This window comes from Lithobates pipiens, unplaced genomic scaffold, assembly GCF_037356315.1.
Source record: "Lithobates pipiens isolate NorthernLeopardFrog02 unplaced genomic scaffold, aLitPip1_a1.2 Scaffold_18, whole genome shotgun sequence".
In the NCBI taxonomy this organism is placed as follows: Eukaryota; Metazoa; Chordata; class Amphibia; order Anura; family Ranidae; genus Lithobates; species Lithobates pipiens.
In genome coordinates this window covers 558,435,405-558,451,082 of record NW_027507758.1, presented here as the reverse complement: position 1 = coordinate 558,451,082, position 15,678 = coordinate 558,435,405, and the positions used below count along the sequence as shown (strand labels likewise).

General features: G+C 40.5%; 1 protein-coding gene across 2 annotated transcripts in view; it reads right to left on the bottom strand.

Annotated features, from left to right (window-relative positions):
- Positions 1–15,678, bottom strand: part of SUPT3H (SPT3 homolog, SAGA and STAGA complex component) — a 712,703-nt gene that overhangs the window by 234,165 nt on the left and 462,860 nt on the right. For both annotated transcript variants that reach the window (XM_077488954.1, XM_077488955.1), the window contains exon 6: positions 6,307–6,446. In XM_077488954.1, the coding sequence (XP_077345080.1) occupies positions 6,307–6,446 (140 nt within the window). The remainder of the gene's footprint in view (positions 1–6,306; positions 6,447–15,678) is intronic.

Sequence of the window (15,678 nt, the reverse complement as noted above, 5' to 3'; positions counted from 1 at the left end):
ACATACCTCCCGAAATTACTGTATTTTTTTCGAGTACTACCTGTCCCAGTAGCCTCTTATGTACTACGAACCCACCGACGCAAACTTTTAAAATTGATATGGGGCTCTACCCGTCCTCGAATTAACAAGCAGACATTGTATGCCCGATGAATTAATGGGGGTCTCTCGGTCCCCAACCTTCAGGCGTACTATACGGCGGCAAATATTGCCCCATTAACCCGCCTTCACGACAACCACCAAATGCCACTATCGACTTGGTCGACTCACACCCTATACCTATATCTTCCATACCCTGGCTCCCTAATTCAAAATGCCCAAACAGACTTGGGCCATGTTTGGGCCACACCCTACGCTTATGGGACTCTGTAAAATTTTCAGCTGGTCTATTATCTCCTCACTTGCCATTATTGCGCCTTGCCCACTGCCCATTATTCCCCCCTAGTAGTGAAAACCCTAGACAATTCTCTTGGTGGGCGGATACTGGATTCACAGATGTCCATTATCTGTTCACCCCTACAAGAATAGTCACATTTGAAATGCTTAGATTCTCTCATGATATTCCTCTGCGGGAACACTATAGTTATCTTCAAATCAAACATTGGTTATATCGATTTTGGAACAACCAAAACCGATAGACTGGATTATATTTTTTTTTATATATTTTTTTTCTTTTATCCACAAATTTTTTTGAGGTGGATATAAGACTACATGTACTCGCCTATGTTGCACTCTTTATTACTCACCCTATACATGCACACAAAAAACAATATATTTTGGTATAAGGTATGAGCATTTTCAGGAAATATTACAACTGATTGTATCTTTTTTGCATCTACCTTTTCTTCAAATTTCTTAAGCATTTGCACCGTTGTATACTGTACTACCTATATAACATCCCGTTGTCCGGACTTTCCTTTTATTTTATGTCCACTGTAACCAGCATTTACTTGCATATTCTTGTTGTATTCAATTTTTCAATAACATTCTTGCAAAAGAAAAAAGTGACTAATATGCATATTTTTAAAAATGTAACAATGCAGAAAACATACTATGGCAGATTAGGTTTGATTAGCTGTGATTTAAGGTGAAGCCTATCCTTCCACTTTAACTATGGTCCTCTTTTCCTTGTTTCAACATGATACACAGATGGATTCCACAGCTTCCTGATAACATGGGGAACAAATGAAGAACTGGTAACCACTTTAAGGATAAATGAACTGTCATGCTACAAAGAATTGATTTGGTGACAGTCTGGGGTATTTTGAGGGTAGTTTCTGTGGAAAAGCACATGAATAATTTGTAACACCATTTGTTAATTTCAATAGCAGGGGTGGGCATTTGTATTTAGCATTATGCATATTTTTGTTTAAAAATTGCAGGTTTTCTTAAAAAATTGTTTGAGATAATTAAAAATAATTGGTATTCATCCTGCACACTCATGGATGTGATGCAATAAAATTTTGGGCCAGTCACAAATATTGTTTGGTATGTTGAAAAAGTCAACAGTTCACACAAGGTGTACTTCATTTTTCACATAACTGTATTCTCAAAGACACCTATGTCTTAGTGTATGTACATACTGTATGCAGCCAACTGACATGAACTTATTACTCTAGCACCTATGTAGTTGGTAAAATCCAAGTGTCACACCATTACAAATGCATCAATAGGCAATACTCTTTTTGGCAAAGAACTGTATCAGAGGACAATATAAACTCTACTAGGGGGGCTCTACTCTGAATCCCTAGGATTACATAAAATAACTATTGCGTGTCTAACGGACAAGCTGAGTACGAAATGAATGCAAGCCCAGAGGTGGCCTCAATGCAGTGGTGAACAATCACAGGGATTTAATTGCAGAAAAAACCCTTCTACATGGCTACAATACAACTCTTTGTAAGTGAAACCACACCACAACAAAAACATATCCTGTTTAAGCTGCACTGACGTCAGAAGTGTGTGTTTACTGTCTGTGCTGGACAGAGTACCACGGTTTCTGGCCCCAAGCAACGTGGAACAAAAAGTATCTACGCTCATCCAAAACCAAGATTACCGCACACTTTTAAGGTAATTGATACATAAATGAAAAGTTACGGCTAATGATCTGAGTGTATTTCTGGGCTGTGAAATGTTTTATGGACATTATTCCTCACTTAAATCAGATACATACTCTGCTTAGAGAAAGCATTACCCTGCATGTTTAATGGATTTACCATTTTTACCAACATATTAAACTTTTTTTTTACTGAGAACATAGCACCATTCAAATCTGTTCCTACTCCAGTGGAGCTTACAAACTAATTACAGTTCTACAATCATACAATTACAATTTTCCAGCACTTGTCTGTCAAGTTCATCCTTCAAGGTCACAAACCAATATGTGTGATCCAAAGGAAGACAAAATCCACCAAGTAACTGTGGTCAATCCTGTGTTTTAAAAGACAAAAATGTCTAGTAAAAATTATAACTTAATGGCAGGGCCTGGACTTGAACCTGGGACCTCTGCTGTGTCTGGCAATGACTCTTCTCACTGAGCTACCTGAGATGTTAGCACCCTGTCTGATCCATTGGACAACCTTGCCTTGTCTTCTGCTAAACCTTGAACTCTTTGCTCCTCCTATGAACTTCCTCATTTAAGCAATGTTCCTGCACTTCATGTTTGCCAGATCATTGTGCTGCCAATAGCCCACTCTCACCTTCCCTGCTGCCATCCATATTTTTGCTACCACTTGTTACCGACCTTTGGCATGCTCCTTGACTACGCTTCTGCCTGATCCCAACCTACAATCACTTGTTACTGACCCCTGGGTTGTTTACTGACAATGCTTCTGTTTGATCCTTACCTGCTATATCCTCTTCTGGACCCTGGCTTGCTCACCTCTTAGTGGGGCGATTCTGAGAACCGTGAGCTGGTACTAACATGCAACAAAACTCATCTCAACCATCAAGAGCTCTGGTGAATACCGGTTAGTACTTAGATCCCTGCCCCCCGGGTGAGCATGCGTTATCCGCCAGGGTGACCTGCTTGTGTACCTGTCCTGCTGGTCAGTGGGAGCCTCTATATTGCTATAGCTACTGGTCTCTGAGCCTAACCCCTGATCGTGACAGGCTGAATAAAGATATAAAAAAAATACAAGTTTCCGGAACACTAGGTCCATTTTGCAGATGCACCGACAAATCTGTTCCATTAATATTCTTGAAAAATATTTGAACCTAGCATTTCAAAAGCTGGTATTCTTTTCATCTTCAAATAGCCACCTAAAAGACATCACTTTGATAATACTTTGCTTCTCTAACTGTGTATGCATTCCTGTCTAACACAGTACATCATTTTTTGCTTCTTCTTAGGAGAAAATACATTTTGACTCAATAAGGCAATCAATCTAGATCCCTAAATGAACATAATACCATATTTGGTAATTACTAAATTTGATACTTTGATCACTTTGACCAAAAAAAAAAAAGCAGCTTAACCACTGTCACTATACCATTATATATAAAGAAAATATATTATATACTATTCTGTTAAATATGAAAAGGAATCCTTTTCATTATGATATCTATATTTAATCCATATTCAGCCGATGTCCCCTTTTCCTTTCTTCATCACTTAGGAAGAAAGTTAATTTGCTAAATGTTTATATTGACCTTGGATATAATAAAACATATTAATTTTTTTTGTTTATTTAGTCATGGGATATTCCAACTGTATATAACGCCATCAGTGTCAGATTAATAATTTAGTTGCCTGCTCTTGTGCCCACCTCAAATATCAAATGTCCTTCTCCACTACATATTCATGATGTGACCTTTATTATTTATTTATTGTCAATTATTTATAGATTTTTTTTTTTGGCGGTCACCTTGCATTGGTTGATGTTTAGCCAAATCTCTTTGTAGGTTTGGATAGAATATATAAGTGTTGAAACTTTTGTTTTATTGTTCTCAGTTGTCCCTGTTGGGAGATTCAACCAGGCTGTTAGCCTTGGTGACAATTGTCAGTTAGACAGAAAGTCATGAGAAATACAAAAATATACAGCTGTTACCAAACAAAGAGGTTAGTGAATAACTACTGTCTAAAAGTAATTTTTTTCTCGTTTCCTGAGAAACAAGAAACGTTCCTTAATGGGATACAGACAGCAAAAATGAAGCTGACAGATGTTTAACGATTCCCTAATATATATATATTGTGGGAGATTAGCTCGTGGGGATCACCTTTTCTCAAAATAAAGGCCAAAGTGCAGGCAGTTTCTTTAAAATCTGGCAGGTTGAAAGATTTATTTACAAGTGGTTTGCAAAGTCATAAAAATAAACAAAAATAGTAAAGTAAATTGTTGCTGTCTGGCGCTAAACTAAATAGTAGACTGCTCTCTATACGGTGTGGGGCTGGTCCCTGTCACCTACAAAACATGAGGTAAAGCAAACCTTTTTCAATACAAACAAACAGAGCTCCTCTCTCTCTCTCAGATTCCCTTATGAGTATCAGGCTAGAGCCCTGTGCTGTGCTCTCTTCCTGGTCATTTAAAGTCCACCTGAGCATGAACTCAAGTGGACCACAACACCCAGACTGGAACCAAGCCTGCCACAGAGGCTGGAAAAACCCGTGCTGGAGTCTGGTTCAGTCTCTTACAATAGAACGAATGCGAGGTGAAATATACAGATCAATCGGTATCAATGACCTCGCCTTGCATACTGTCACTATATATATATATTATATATATACTGTATACTAAAATGTAGGCTTTAGATACACTTTAATGTTAACCTGTATTTCAAAGTCCATCTAAAGCTTTGTTTTTACCCACTGTAAGGAGGCAATGCCTTTACCATGGCCTAGGCGCATAGCTTTATTATTTTTTAGTAATAAATTACACTTTGCCATTCAATAACCGACAATGAGAAAAACATTAAAAACATTAAAGCGGTTCTGCACCTAAAAAAAAAATATTAAAAGCCAGCAGCTACTAATATTGCAGCTGCTGACTTTTAATAAATTGACACTTACCTGTCCCAGGGTCCAGTGATGTCAGCGGCAGATGACGAGCGATCGCTCGTCTCTCTGCTGCCCCCGCCGCCATCCTCTGTCAGGGAATCGGGAAGTGAAGAGTTGCGGCTTCACTGCCCGGTTCCCTACTGTGCATGCGCGAGTCTCGCTGCGCATCTCTGCTGGTCCCCGCTGTGTCCTGGGAACTGTGTGTTTCCCAGAACACAACGGGGGGGGGGGTTGGCATCTGCGGCGGTCTGTCCCGGAAGTGGGTGCAAATACCTGGATTATCCAGGTAACCGCACACCCCTCCCCCCTGAAAGGTGCCGATTGTGGCACCGGAGGGGGGGAGGGATCAGATTAGCGGAACTTCCACTTTAGGGTGGAGAACCGCTTTAATAGTAGGAACAAACAAAAAAGAAATAGAGGGAAAACGGATTCCTTTTCCAATACCCTTTGGTGTTGAGGCCAAATAATTCAATGTTAGTCTCATCTGATCATAACACCCTTTTCCATGTGACCTCAGAATCTTTATGGTGTGTTTAAGGTGGTCATATGAAACTAAAATTTAATTATTTGGCCTCAACACTAAACAATATGTCCGGCTGAAATCCAATACAGCTCTCCATCCAAATAATACTATTCCTACTGTAAAGCATGGAGGTGGTAATATCCTGTTAAGGGGGTGTTTCTCTCCAACAGGGACTGGAACACTTGTCAGGATAGAAGAAAAATGGATGGGGCAAAATACCATCAAATTCTGCCCTATGATATACTTTAGATCTTACAGGAGGTCTAATTTTTCCCACCAGCCATCTGGACCTTGTAGAATAGGCATGTTTGGTGTCTACCTGATTGGTGATCTTCTTATACAGTACATTTGTGTAAGCATTTTTTATGAAGGAAGGGTCAGGAAAAAAAAAACATATACAGATATATATTGTTCAAACTATCTTCAGTCTGTTTACCATGTGGCAATTCAGGGCAGGGCTGCATTAGTAGCCATTTGAGGACTCTGGCTAATGTCAGTTTATGACACTGCCGTATTTTTTCTTACTTGACCGTTTCTTTTACTGACTTAGGAATTCTGGAGAAAATTAGGATGGCATGGTGTACAGTACTACTCCCCCATTTCCTCCACACAGTTTGAAGTACAGCAGATCTCATGTTTTTTCCCAAACTCATCATGTCTCACTTTACCTGAAGGGTACACATCTAACACTTGGGAATCAGCAAGTTAGAATATCTAGATTCTCTATACTAGATTTAGCACAGAGGATGTATATTTTCATAGACCTTAGAAAAAAGGGAATTAAATGTACCTCCATGCGTTCCTGCTTAACTTCATCAATGTCGTCATCCTCCATTAGCGCTAGTAGCTCTCCGGTCTGGTCAATGGAGTTTAGGAAATCCTGGGCTAGTTTCTGACGTTTATTTGCATTACTGTTGGCAGCCAACTTCTCTACATACAAGAGGAAAGCAGAAAAATATGAACAATGCTATATCTATGTTGGCACCATGACACACTGAAGATACAGCAGCATCTGTGAAGGAAAATAGAAGTGCATGATGGAAGGAATACTAGATACTGGAAAACTGGTAAAGCAAGTGGGTAGGCCAATGCGAAAATGTGAGATTTGCCAACCATGTATAAAGCTGCCCAACAGAAAAAATGCTCTTTTGTCATTGAATGATAGTTCCTCAAATATTATACCTCTATATCAGTCATCCTTAAAGTGAAGTTGGTGCTACATAAAAAAAAATATAAATTTGTCATGACATTTCCAAGTATGCCCAAAACAATGGCAGTCTGGTGGCAGCCGGCTATTACCTCCTATAGTCACCAGCTACAACTGTCTCCTGAATATTTTTTCTTGTGCGTCACTGTGATAGGCAGCCTCGATAACGAATGGTAATGCTCAACAGTCAGGACAGGATAATCAGAGCTCTGTGTATTTTATTCTACGTACAAACTCTGCAATTTTAATGCAATTTGGCGTGTTTCAATCAGGTTTAAAACTCATTTATTTCCTAGTTTTCAGGTAAAAGTCAGTCAATCAAAACTATTTTATGCTACTGATAAATGCATTTTCAAACTTCCACCCCAGGTTTTATCATTCGGGCATTTGAAACATGGACATGTTTATGGTTGTAAGCTAATGAAGGCAACAGAATTGACAGGCTGAAGGACGAATGTATAAATGTGGTTTATTTACTGGGCATACTGTATATGGGCATCGTCACAGAGCCATGCATGGGCACCCCTTCTGTGGCATGCATAATGCATGCTTACTCTCCTTTAGCATTTAAGCTACTTTTTAGTATTCTTACGAGATACAGATAGACATTTTTACTGGGCAATTTATAGATTCCTTATTGTGGCCAATCTACTGTAACACAGAAGTTGCTGAATCACAGTTAAGGGATAAAAGCATTTCTTGAATGCTTTATCTCAGTTAAAAAATGACCCTGTGACCACTTATAAAAGAAGGTCAGCCATGTAAAAGAAGCCCATCTATGCCTACTTGCTGACCGCCCCATAGCAGTTTTACTGCTACAAGGCGGCAGTTGTGCGCCGCATCATGTATATATATACATGATTTCAGACTTATGCCTGCAGGGGGCATGCGCATACCACCTGGGGGTCACTTCTGCTGTGATCATTCATAGCAGAAGCTGAGATGTGGGTGCCGGGCACTCAATGTCTTCCGGCACCCGCTGGTCACAGTTATAGTACATAGAATGGGGATCTGCCTATGTAAACAAGGCAGGGCCCTATTCTGACAGGGAGTAAGGGATGGATTCATTGTTCCCACAAAGCATGGACTAGAATCCGTCTCTTACCTTAGCAGCACACTGCTTACACACAAACATTGACTAGGCACACATTTAACCTCTTGAATGCTCAAGATGTTTAACGCCTACCCAGCCATTGTCATTAGTACAGTGACATATTTTTAAAGTATTAGTTGCACCGGTTCCCAAAAAGTTTAAAAAAAGTGTCAGTTAGTGCCGATTGTCCGCTACAATATTGGAGTTCCGCTATAAGTTGATGATCGTCGCCATTACTAGCATAAAAAAAAATAAATAAAAAAAATTCCATAACTACAGTGCCTTGCGAAAGTATTCGGCCCCCTTGAACTTTTCAACCTTTTGCCACATTTCAGGCTTCAAACATAAAGATATAAAATTTTAATTTTTTGTGAAGAATCACCAACAAGTGGGACACAATTGTGAAGTGGAACGAAATCTATTGGATATTTTAAACTTTTTTAGCAAATAAAAAACTGAAAAGTGGTACGTGCAAAATTATTCGGCCCCTTTACTTTCAGTGCAGCAAACTCACTCCAGAAGTTCACCGAGGATCTCTGAATGATCCAATGTTGTCCTAAATGACTGATGGTGATAAATAGAATCCACCTGTGTGTAATCAAGTCTCTGTATAAATGCACCTGCTCTGTGATAGTCTCAGGGTTCTGTTGAAAGCACAGAGAGCATCATGAAGACCAAGGAACACACCAGGCAGGTCCGTAATACTGTTGTGGAGAAGTTTAAAGCCGGATTTGGATACAAAAAGATTTCCCAAGCTTTAAACATCCCAAGGAGCACTGTGCAAGCTATCATTTTGAAATGGAAGGAGTATCAGACCACTGAAAATCTACCAAGACCTGGCCGTCCCTCTAAACTTTCAGCTCAGACAAGGAGAAGACCGATCAGAGATGCAGCCAAGAGGCCCATGATCACTCTGGATGAACTGCAGAGAACTACAGCTGAGGTGGGAGAGTCTGTCCATAGGACAACAATCAGTCATACACTGCACAAATCTGGCCTTTATGGAAGAGTGGCAAGAAGAAAGCCATTTCTCAAAGATATCCATAAAAAGTCTCGTCTAAAGTTTGCCAAAAGCCACCTGGGAGACACACCAAACATGTGGAAGAAGGTGCTCTGGTCAGATGAAACCAAAATCGAACTTTTTGCCCACAATGCAAAATGATATGTTTGACGTAAAAGCAACACAGCTCATCACCCTCAACACACCACCCCCACTGTCAAACATGGTGGTGGCAGCAACATGGTTTGGGCCTGCTTTTCTTCAGCAGGGACAGGGAAGATGGTTAAAATTGAGGGGAAGATGGATGCAGCCAAATACAGGACCATTCTGGATGAAAACCTGTTGGAGTCTGCAAAAGACCTGAAACTGGGACTGAGATTTATCTTCCAACAAGACAATGATCCCAAACATACAGCAAAATCTACAAAGGAATGGTTCACAAATAAACCTATCCAGGTGTTAGAATGGCCAAGTCAAAGTCCAGACCTGAATCCAATCCAGAATCTGTGGAAAGAGCTGAAAACTGCTGTTCACAAATGCTCTCCATCCAACCTCACTGAGCTCGAGCTGTTTTGCAAGGAAGAATGGGCAAGAATTTCATTCTCTCGATGTGCAAAACTGATAGAGACATACCCCAAGCGACTTGCAGCTGTAATCGCAGCAAAAGGTGGCTCTACAAAGTATTAACGCAAGGGGGCCGAATAATTTTGCACGCCCCACTTTTCATTTTTTTATTAGTTAAAAATGTTTCAAAAATCCAATAGATTTTGTTCCACTTCACAATTGTGTCCCACTTGTTGGTGATTCTTCACAAAAAATAAAAATGTTATATCTTTATGTTTGAAGCCTGAAATGTGGCAAAAGGTTGAAAAGTTCAAGGGGGCCGAATACTTTCGCAAGGCACTGTATATCATATGGTTTGTAGACTATAACGTTCGCATAAACCATAAATCAATTTAAGCTTGTTGTTTTTTTTTTTTGTTTTTTTTTATCAAAAACGTAATTATTGGCCTGAATTTATGAATTCGATTTTTTAACCACTTAACAACTGGCCCATAGCCGAATGACGGCTACAGGGCAGTTGCTTAGATCAGGGAGGGCGTACAGTGACGTCCTCCCAGAATCCTGCACCCAAGAACTTCCGTGACTGCCGGGTCCACAGGACCCGGCCCATCACGGATCACGGTAAATGGCCGCTCAATGACGGAGCGATCACTTGTAAACAAACTGGTGTCATGATGCCGGTTCCTCCCTCCCCTCTCTGTACCGATTGGTACAGTGTGAGAGGGGAGAGATCGGTGGCAGCAGCACTGTGGGCTAGATCTGTGGTGCCCACAGCACTGCTCCGTAACAATTGACTCTGAAATACCCTGCCAATACTCTGCAATACCCTGCCAATACCCTGCCATACACAGCAATACCCTGCCATACCCAGCAATACCCTGCCATACTCTGCGATATCCACCCATACTTGGCGATACCCTGCAATACCCAGCCATACTCGGTGATACCCTGCAATACCCAGCCATACTCGGTGATACCCTGCAATACCTAGCCATACTCGGTGAAACCCTGCAATACCCAGCCATACTCTGCAATACTCGGTGATACCCAGCCATACTCTGCAATACCCAGCCATAATTTGCAATACTCAGTGATACCCGGCCATGCTCAGCCGTCATGGATCATATATCATGGTAAACGTGATCTCCTTGCGTTCTGAGTGCCAGCTGACCGGTGGCTGTGGGGCACATGCACAAACTGCGGCTTTCAGCCCCGCACATTGTCCCGTGGCTGCGGCCGGCCCTGCCAGCTTCTTTTAAGACATGTGACTGAAGTGATGGGAAACATACAATTTTACAGTTGTCACCACAATAGTAGGTGAGGGGGAAAGTTCTAATGGGGATATCTGTTGCAATGACATTTAATGGGGTCATTTCAGATGTAAGGGTTTCAGAGCACTGCCTCTAGGAGCTACAAACTAGAATTTCAGTCCCTACTTCCACCATGCTTCATGTTGTCATACATGTCAACATCTGTGCAAAGACTGGTGGACCTTAAAGCTACTCTAGAGCAGCTCCTCTCCGGAGGGGTCATAACCATGGTGCCATGGTCTCCACGAGGAAGAGCAGTTTCAGAGTTCTTATTCCAACCTATTTACTGTCCCCAAAGGGAAAGGAGACATCCACCTCATACTATATCTATAAAATTCTCAACAGATTTGTTTGGATTCAAACATTTTGCATATAATCTACCCAATCAGAAATTGCTTTCCTTCACCTTGGAGATTTTCTGGCCTCCGTAGACATATCCCTATCTTTCTGTGTATCAGTGGATGATTCCTTCATTTTTTTAAGCTGCATTTTCACCTGTGCCTAGGGTCATTTTTATGCACAATTTGCACATTGTTATACAGCATTTTTGAGCTTTGGCTTTTTTCCATTGGCCAATAGAGAAAACCATCATCTGTTGCATCAATTGTTGAAAGCTTTTTCAGCTTCTCCATCAGCTTTTATTGCTTTTTTGTTATAATTATCTATTTTTTGTTAGGGTAAGAGTTTAGAGTTGAGGTTAGGGGTTAGGATTAGGAGTTAGGGTTACTTCTTTTTATGTTAGAGTGTTAATACAACTACTACTACTAATAATAATAAATGGATAAATAAATGTAAAATATATAACCAAACAAAAATAAATACTATGTAATAATAAATAATTAACCCCTAACCTTAACCCATACAAAAAATAATAACAAAATAGTAAATAACTAAATACCCTAACACAAAATAAATATAATAATATATATTATCGTCATCATCATCATTAATTATTAATAATGATTTCTTTTTTGTTTGGGTTTTTAATATTATCAATTACATTTAATTTAGGTTAGGGGTTAATGATTATTTATGTATTATTACATATTATTTTATAATTTATTTATGATGATTTTTTAGTTATTTGTGTATTTATTTAACATTTATCTATTCAGATAACGTTACTATTTTTTAAATTTCATTATCTTCAGGCATTTGGCTTTAGGCAACTTGGAGTGGTGATGTGAATGAACCCTCTCCATAGAGAATAATGGATTTCTCTCCTCCAGGGTTTTGTAGCTCGAAGCTCCAAAATGCTGAGGTGTGAATGGAGCCTTAAAGATTTCCTTTGTCTTTGTCACTGTTGTGCCTCCAGGACAGGGGCCGGAAGTGAAATCTCCCAAATGGAAATCTCCCAAATGGAACAGTACACAAATAACTAATTGGGGGTTTGGCTATAGATACACTTTAAACTGCTGTTACAGGCAGTGGTGGCTGGTAAAGTTCTAGGATGGGGGGGGGGGGTGCCAGACCCAAGCCTTCCTTTTTGACCCATCCCTCTTCTCTTAAGCCCCACCCCTTATAGAATCCACCCACTCCATCCCCTGTATTCAATTTTCTTCCACCCACAGTGTCAGGAGTATACAGCTCAACATCACAGAACAGAGTATACAACTCAGTATCACAGGACAGAGTATACAGCTCAGTATCACAGGACAGAGTATACATCTCAGTATCACAGGACAGAGTATACATCTCAGTATCACAGGACAGAGTATACAGCTCAGTATCACAGGACAGAGTATACAGCTCAGTATCACAGGACAGAGTATACAGCTCAGTATCACAGGAGGGAGTATACAGCTCAGTATCACAGGACAGAGTATACATCTCAGTATCACAGGAGGGAGTATACAGCTCAGTATCACAGGACAGAGTATACATCTCAGTATCACAGGACAGAGTATACAGCTCAGTATCACAGGACAGAGTATACAGTTTAGCGTCATAGTACAGAGTATATAGCCCAGCTTCACAGATCGGGGGTGATCTGTGAGTGTGCTCCAAGCCCACCCTATTTTGAAGCCTATTAGAGCATCTGGCTGTAACCAGGTGCTTAAAAAAACACAACCCCACCTATCACCGCCATAGGAATTCATGCGCCCAGCATCCTGAAAGGGGAGGGCGCATGGATAGAGAGGGCAGCTGCAGTGTTGGGGGGGGGCAGTGCCTGTGCGCCCACCATGCACAGGCCTCCTCTGGTCACAGGCTTGTTTAAAGTCCTTATGGCATCTTACAAGAGGATTTAGTTTTAAGGAATTATAGCAAATAAAATTCAGTTTCTCTTAAGATGAACATGCTTTCAAAAGCTTAGTCACAATTGGCTGAAAAAGGTCACAAGGGATAAGTTCAATTTGAAACGGTTTTCACCAGTTTCTCTTTTCTGTGTTTAAGTTTCAGTACATATGTTTTTCCACACTTGCTGAATGTATGTTTATAAGGGGGAAATCTATGGCAGCTCTTCAGCGTTACTATACAAAAAACAGGGTCCCGACAATTATTTAGACTGGAAACCCCCTTTCAAATCTAGATTACAAGCAATGGCAAAAAACAGGGAGGAACAGGAGAATGTTAAGGACAACATGCGAACATTTGAAACAGAAATATGGAATGGTTGAAAAATAAAATGAGAACATTCCTTTCAAGATAGTCAAAACTGTGCGAATAACATATATTTAAAAACCTTCTAAGTTATGTTAATTACTGCATAATGTCTTCCAAAAATACACTTCTCTTTCCTGAAAGTTATTATTTCAGGTGTTTTAAATCTGCACACAGACCGTAAGATGGAAAAGGGAATATGGCAAGCCCTGAAAAGCTACTGATGTTTCTCATCAGAGCTGCCATATAATAGTAGGTCCAGCAGAGGTGAAGATGTTATTAAAACGCACTTATCCAGCTCATGACATTCCAGATTCAAATTGTGCATAGAAGCAGACAGAACATTACAGACTAAATAAAAGTGCTGTTACTGTGAAAAGGATACAGATCGACACATTCAGTACAGAAACTTGGACGTAACTGGGCCCACTGGTTGGGTAGCTTTTGGAGTTCTGGCTGCCAGAGGAACAAGCCCCAAAATATCCTCCAACTAGTACATAAAGTAAAACGTGTAACAAACGCCACACTTTTCCAGATCTTTTAAAGCTCAACTCAAGGCAAATGACTAAATTTACCATTGAAGACATACTGTGTATGGGAGACGTTTTACCTGCACGAGGCGTTTGTATTGCTGCCTAGCCAGCTGTCTTCTCTCCGCTGCATCCCATCATGTGATTGGACAGGGAAGGGACAGCAGAAGCACAGTGAATCATTTGTACTCCTTCCTTCATAATGTTTCTTCTTATCTCATAAGTAGTTGGACACACCATGTTGGCCCCTAGTGATGTTACTCTCTAACTTCTTCTGATTGTTACTGTACAGAAGGTGATTCCAAGTCCAGATCTATACTTAGAACTTTACCCATAACAACTTGATAAAAAATAATGTTCTTTAGCAACATACACTATATTATCAAAAGTATTGGGACATTACTTACTTATTTCCTTTACACACACAAGAACTTTAGTGGCATCCCAGTCTTACTCCGTAGGGTTCAATATTGAGCTGGCCCACGCTTTGCAGCTATAAGAGCTTCAACTCTTCTGGGAAGGCTGTCCACAAGGTTTAGGAGAGTGTGTATGGAAATGTTTGACCATTCTTCCAAAAGCGCATTTGTGAGGTCAGGCACTGATGTGGATGAGAAGGCTCCACTCTAATTCATCCCAAAGGAGTTTTATTGGGTTGATGTCAGGACTCTGTGCAGGCTAGTCCAGTTCCTCTATGTCTTTATGGACCTTGCTTTGTGCACTGATCCAAATCATTTGGTGAGGAGGGGATTATGGTGTGGGGTTGTTATTCAGTTGTTGAGCTTGGCCCCTTAGTTCCAGTGAAGGGAACTCTTAAGACGTCAGAATACCAAGACATTTGGGATAATTTCATGCTGCCAACTTTGTGGGAACAGTTTGGGGATGGCCCCTTCTAGTTCCAATATGACTGCCCACCAGTGAACAAAGCAAGGTCCATAAAGACACGGATGAGCGAGTTTGGGGTGGCGGAACTTGACTGGCCTGGTCACAATTTCCATAGACACATTCCTAAAACCTGTGTGAATAGCCTTCCCAGAAGAGTTGAAGCTGTTATAGCTGCAAAGGGTGGGCCAACTCAATATTGAGCCCTACGGACAAAGACTGGGATGCCATGAAAGTTCATGTGCGTGTAAAGGCAGGTGTCCCATTACTTTTTACAAAATAATGTACATTCCACATTAGTAATTATGCTACCAAAGTTAGTGTGTGCTGTAAATTGCCTCCTGCGTTGCTCCTGTTTCTGCTTGCTGGAGGCCTTCATTTTGCTGAAGCCCAGAGCCCCTGAACAGCAGTAAATAATAAAACAGAACAAAACCATTGATTTACCGGTTTCAAAAAACAGTTACATTCCTGCAATGCCCAGGATTTCTAACTGTTACATTTGCTTGTGTCCTCAACCAAACTGTCAGACCATCAAATGGCTGGTGTCATTACTGATCACATGCACAGTGCCACTGGCAGTTGCAAATCAAACAGAAGCAGCTTCCTTGGCTGTAAAGGATAGGAGGATTTAATTCTGCTTTAAAGCTGTCAGCAGATTGGGCTCTACAAATTCAGCAGTGCCCAAAAGTGCCTAAAAATGGAGAGCTACTGAGCATGTGCAGAGCAGGGTAAAACAGTGTATTACTGGATTTTAACCCTTTCATGACTAAGCCTATTTTTGGAATTTGGTGTTTACAAGTTAAAATCCATATTTTTTGCTAGAAAATTACTTGGAACCCCCAAACATTATATATATATATTTTTTAGCAGAGACTTTAGAGAATAAAACGGCGATTGTTGCAATATTATATGTCACACGGTATTTGCGCAGCAGTGTTTTAAACGCAACTTTTTGGGAAAAGGGACACTTTCATGAAT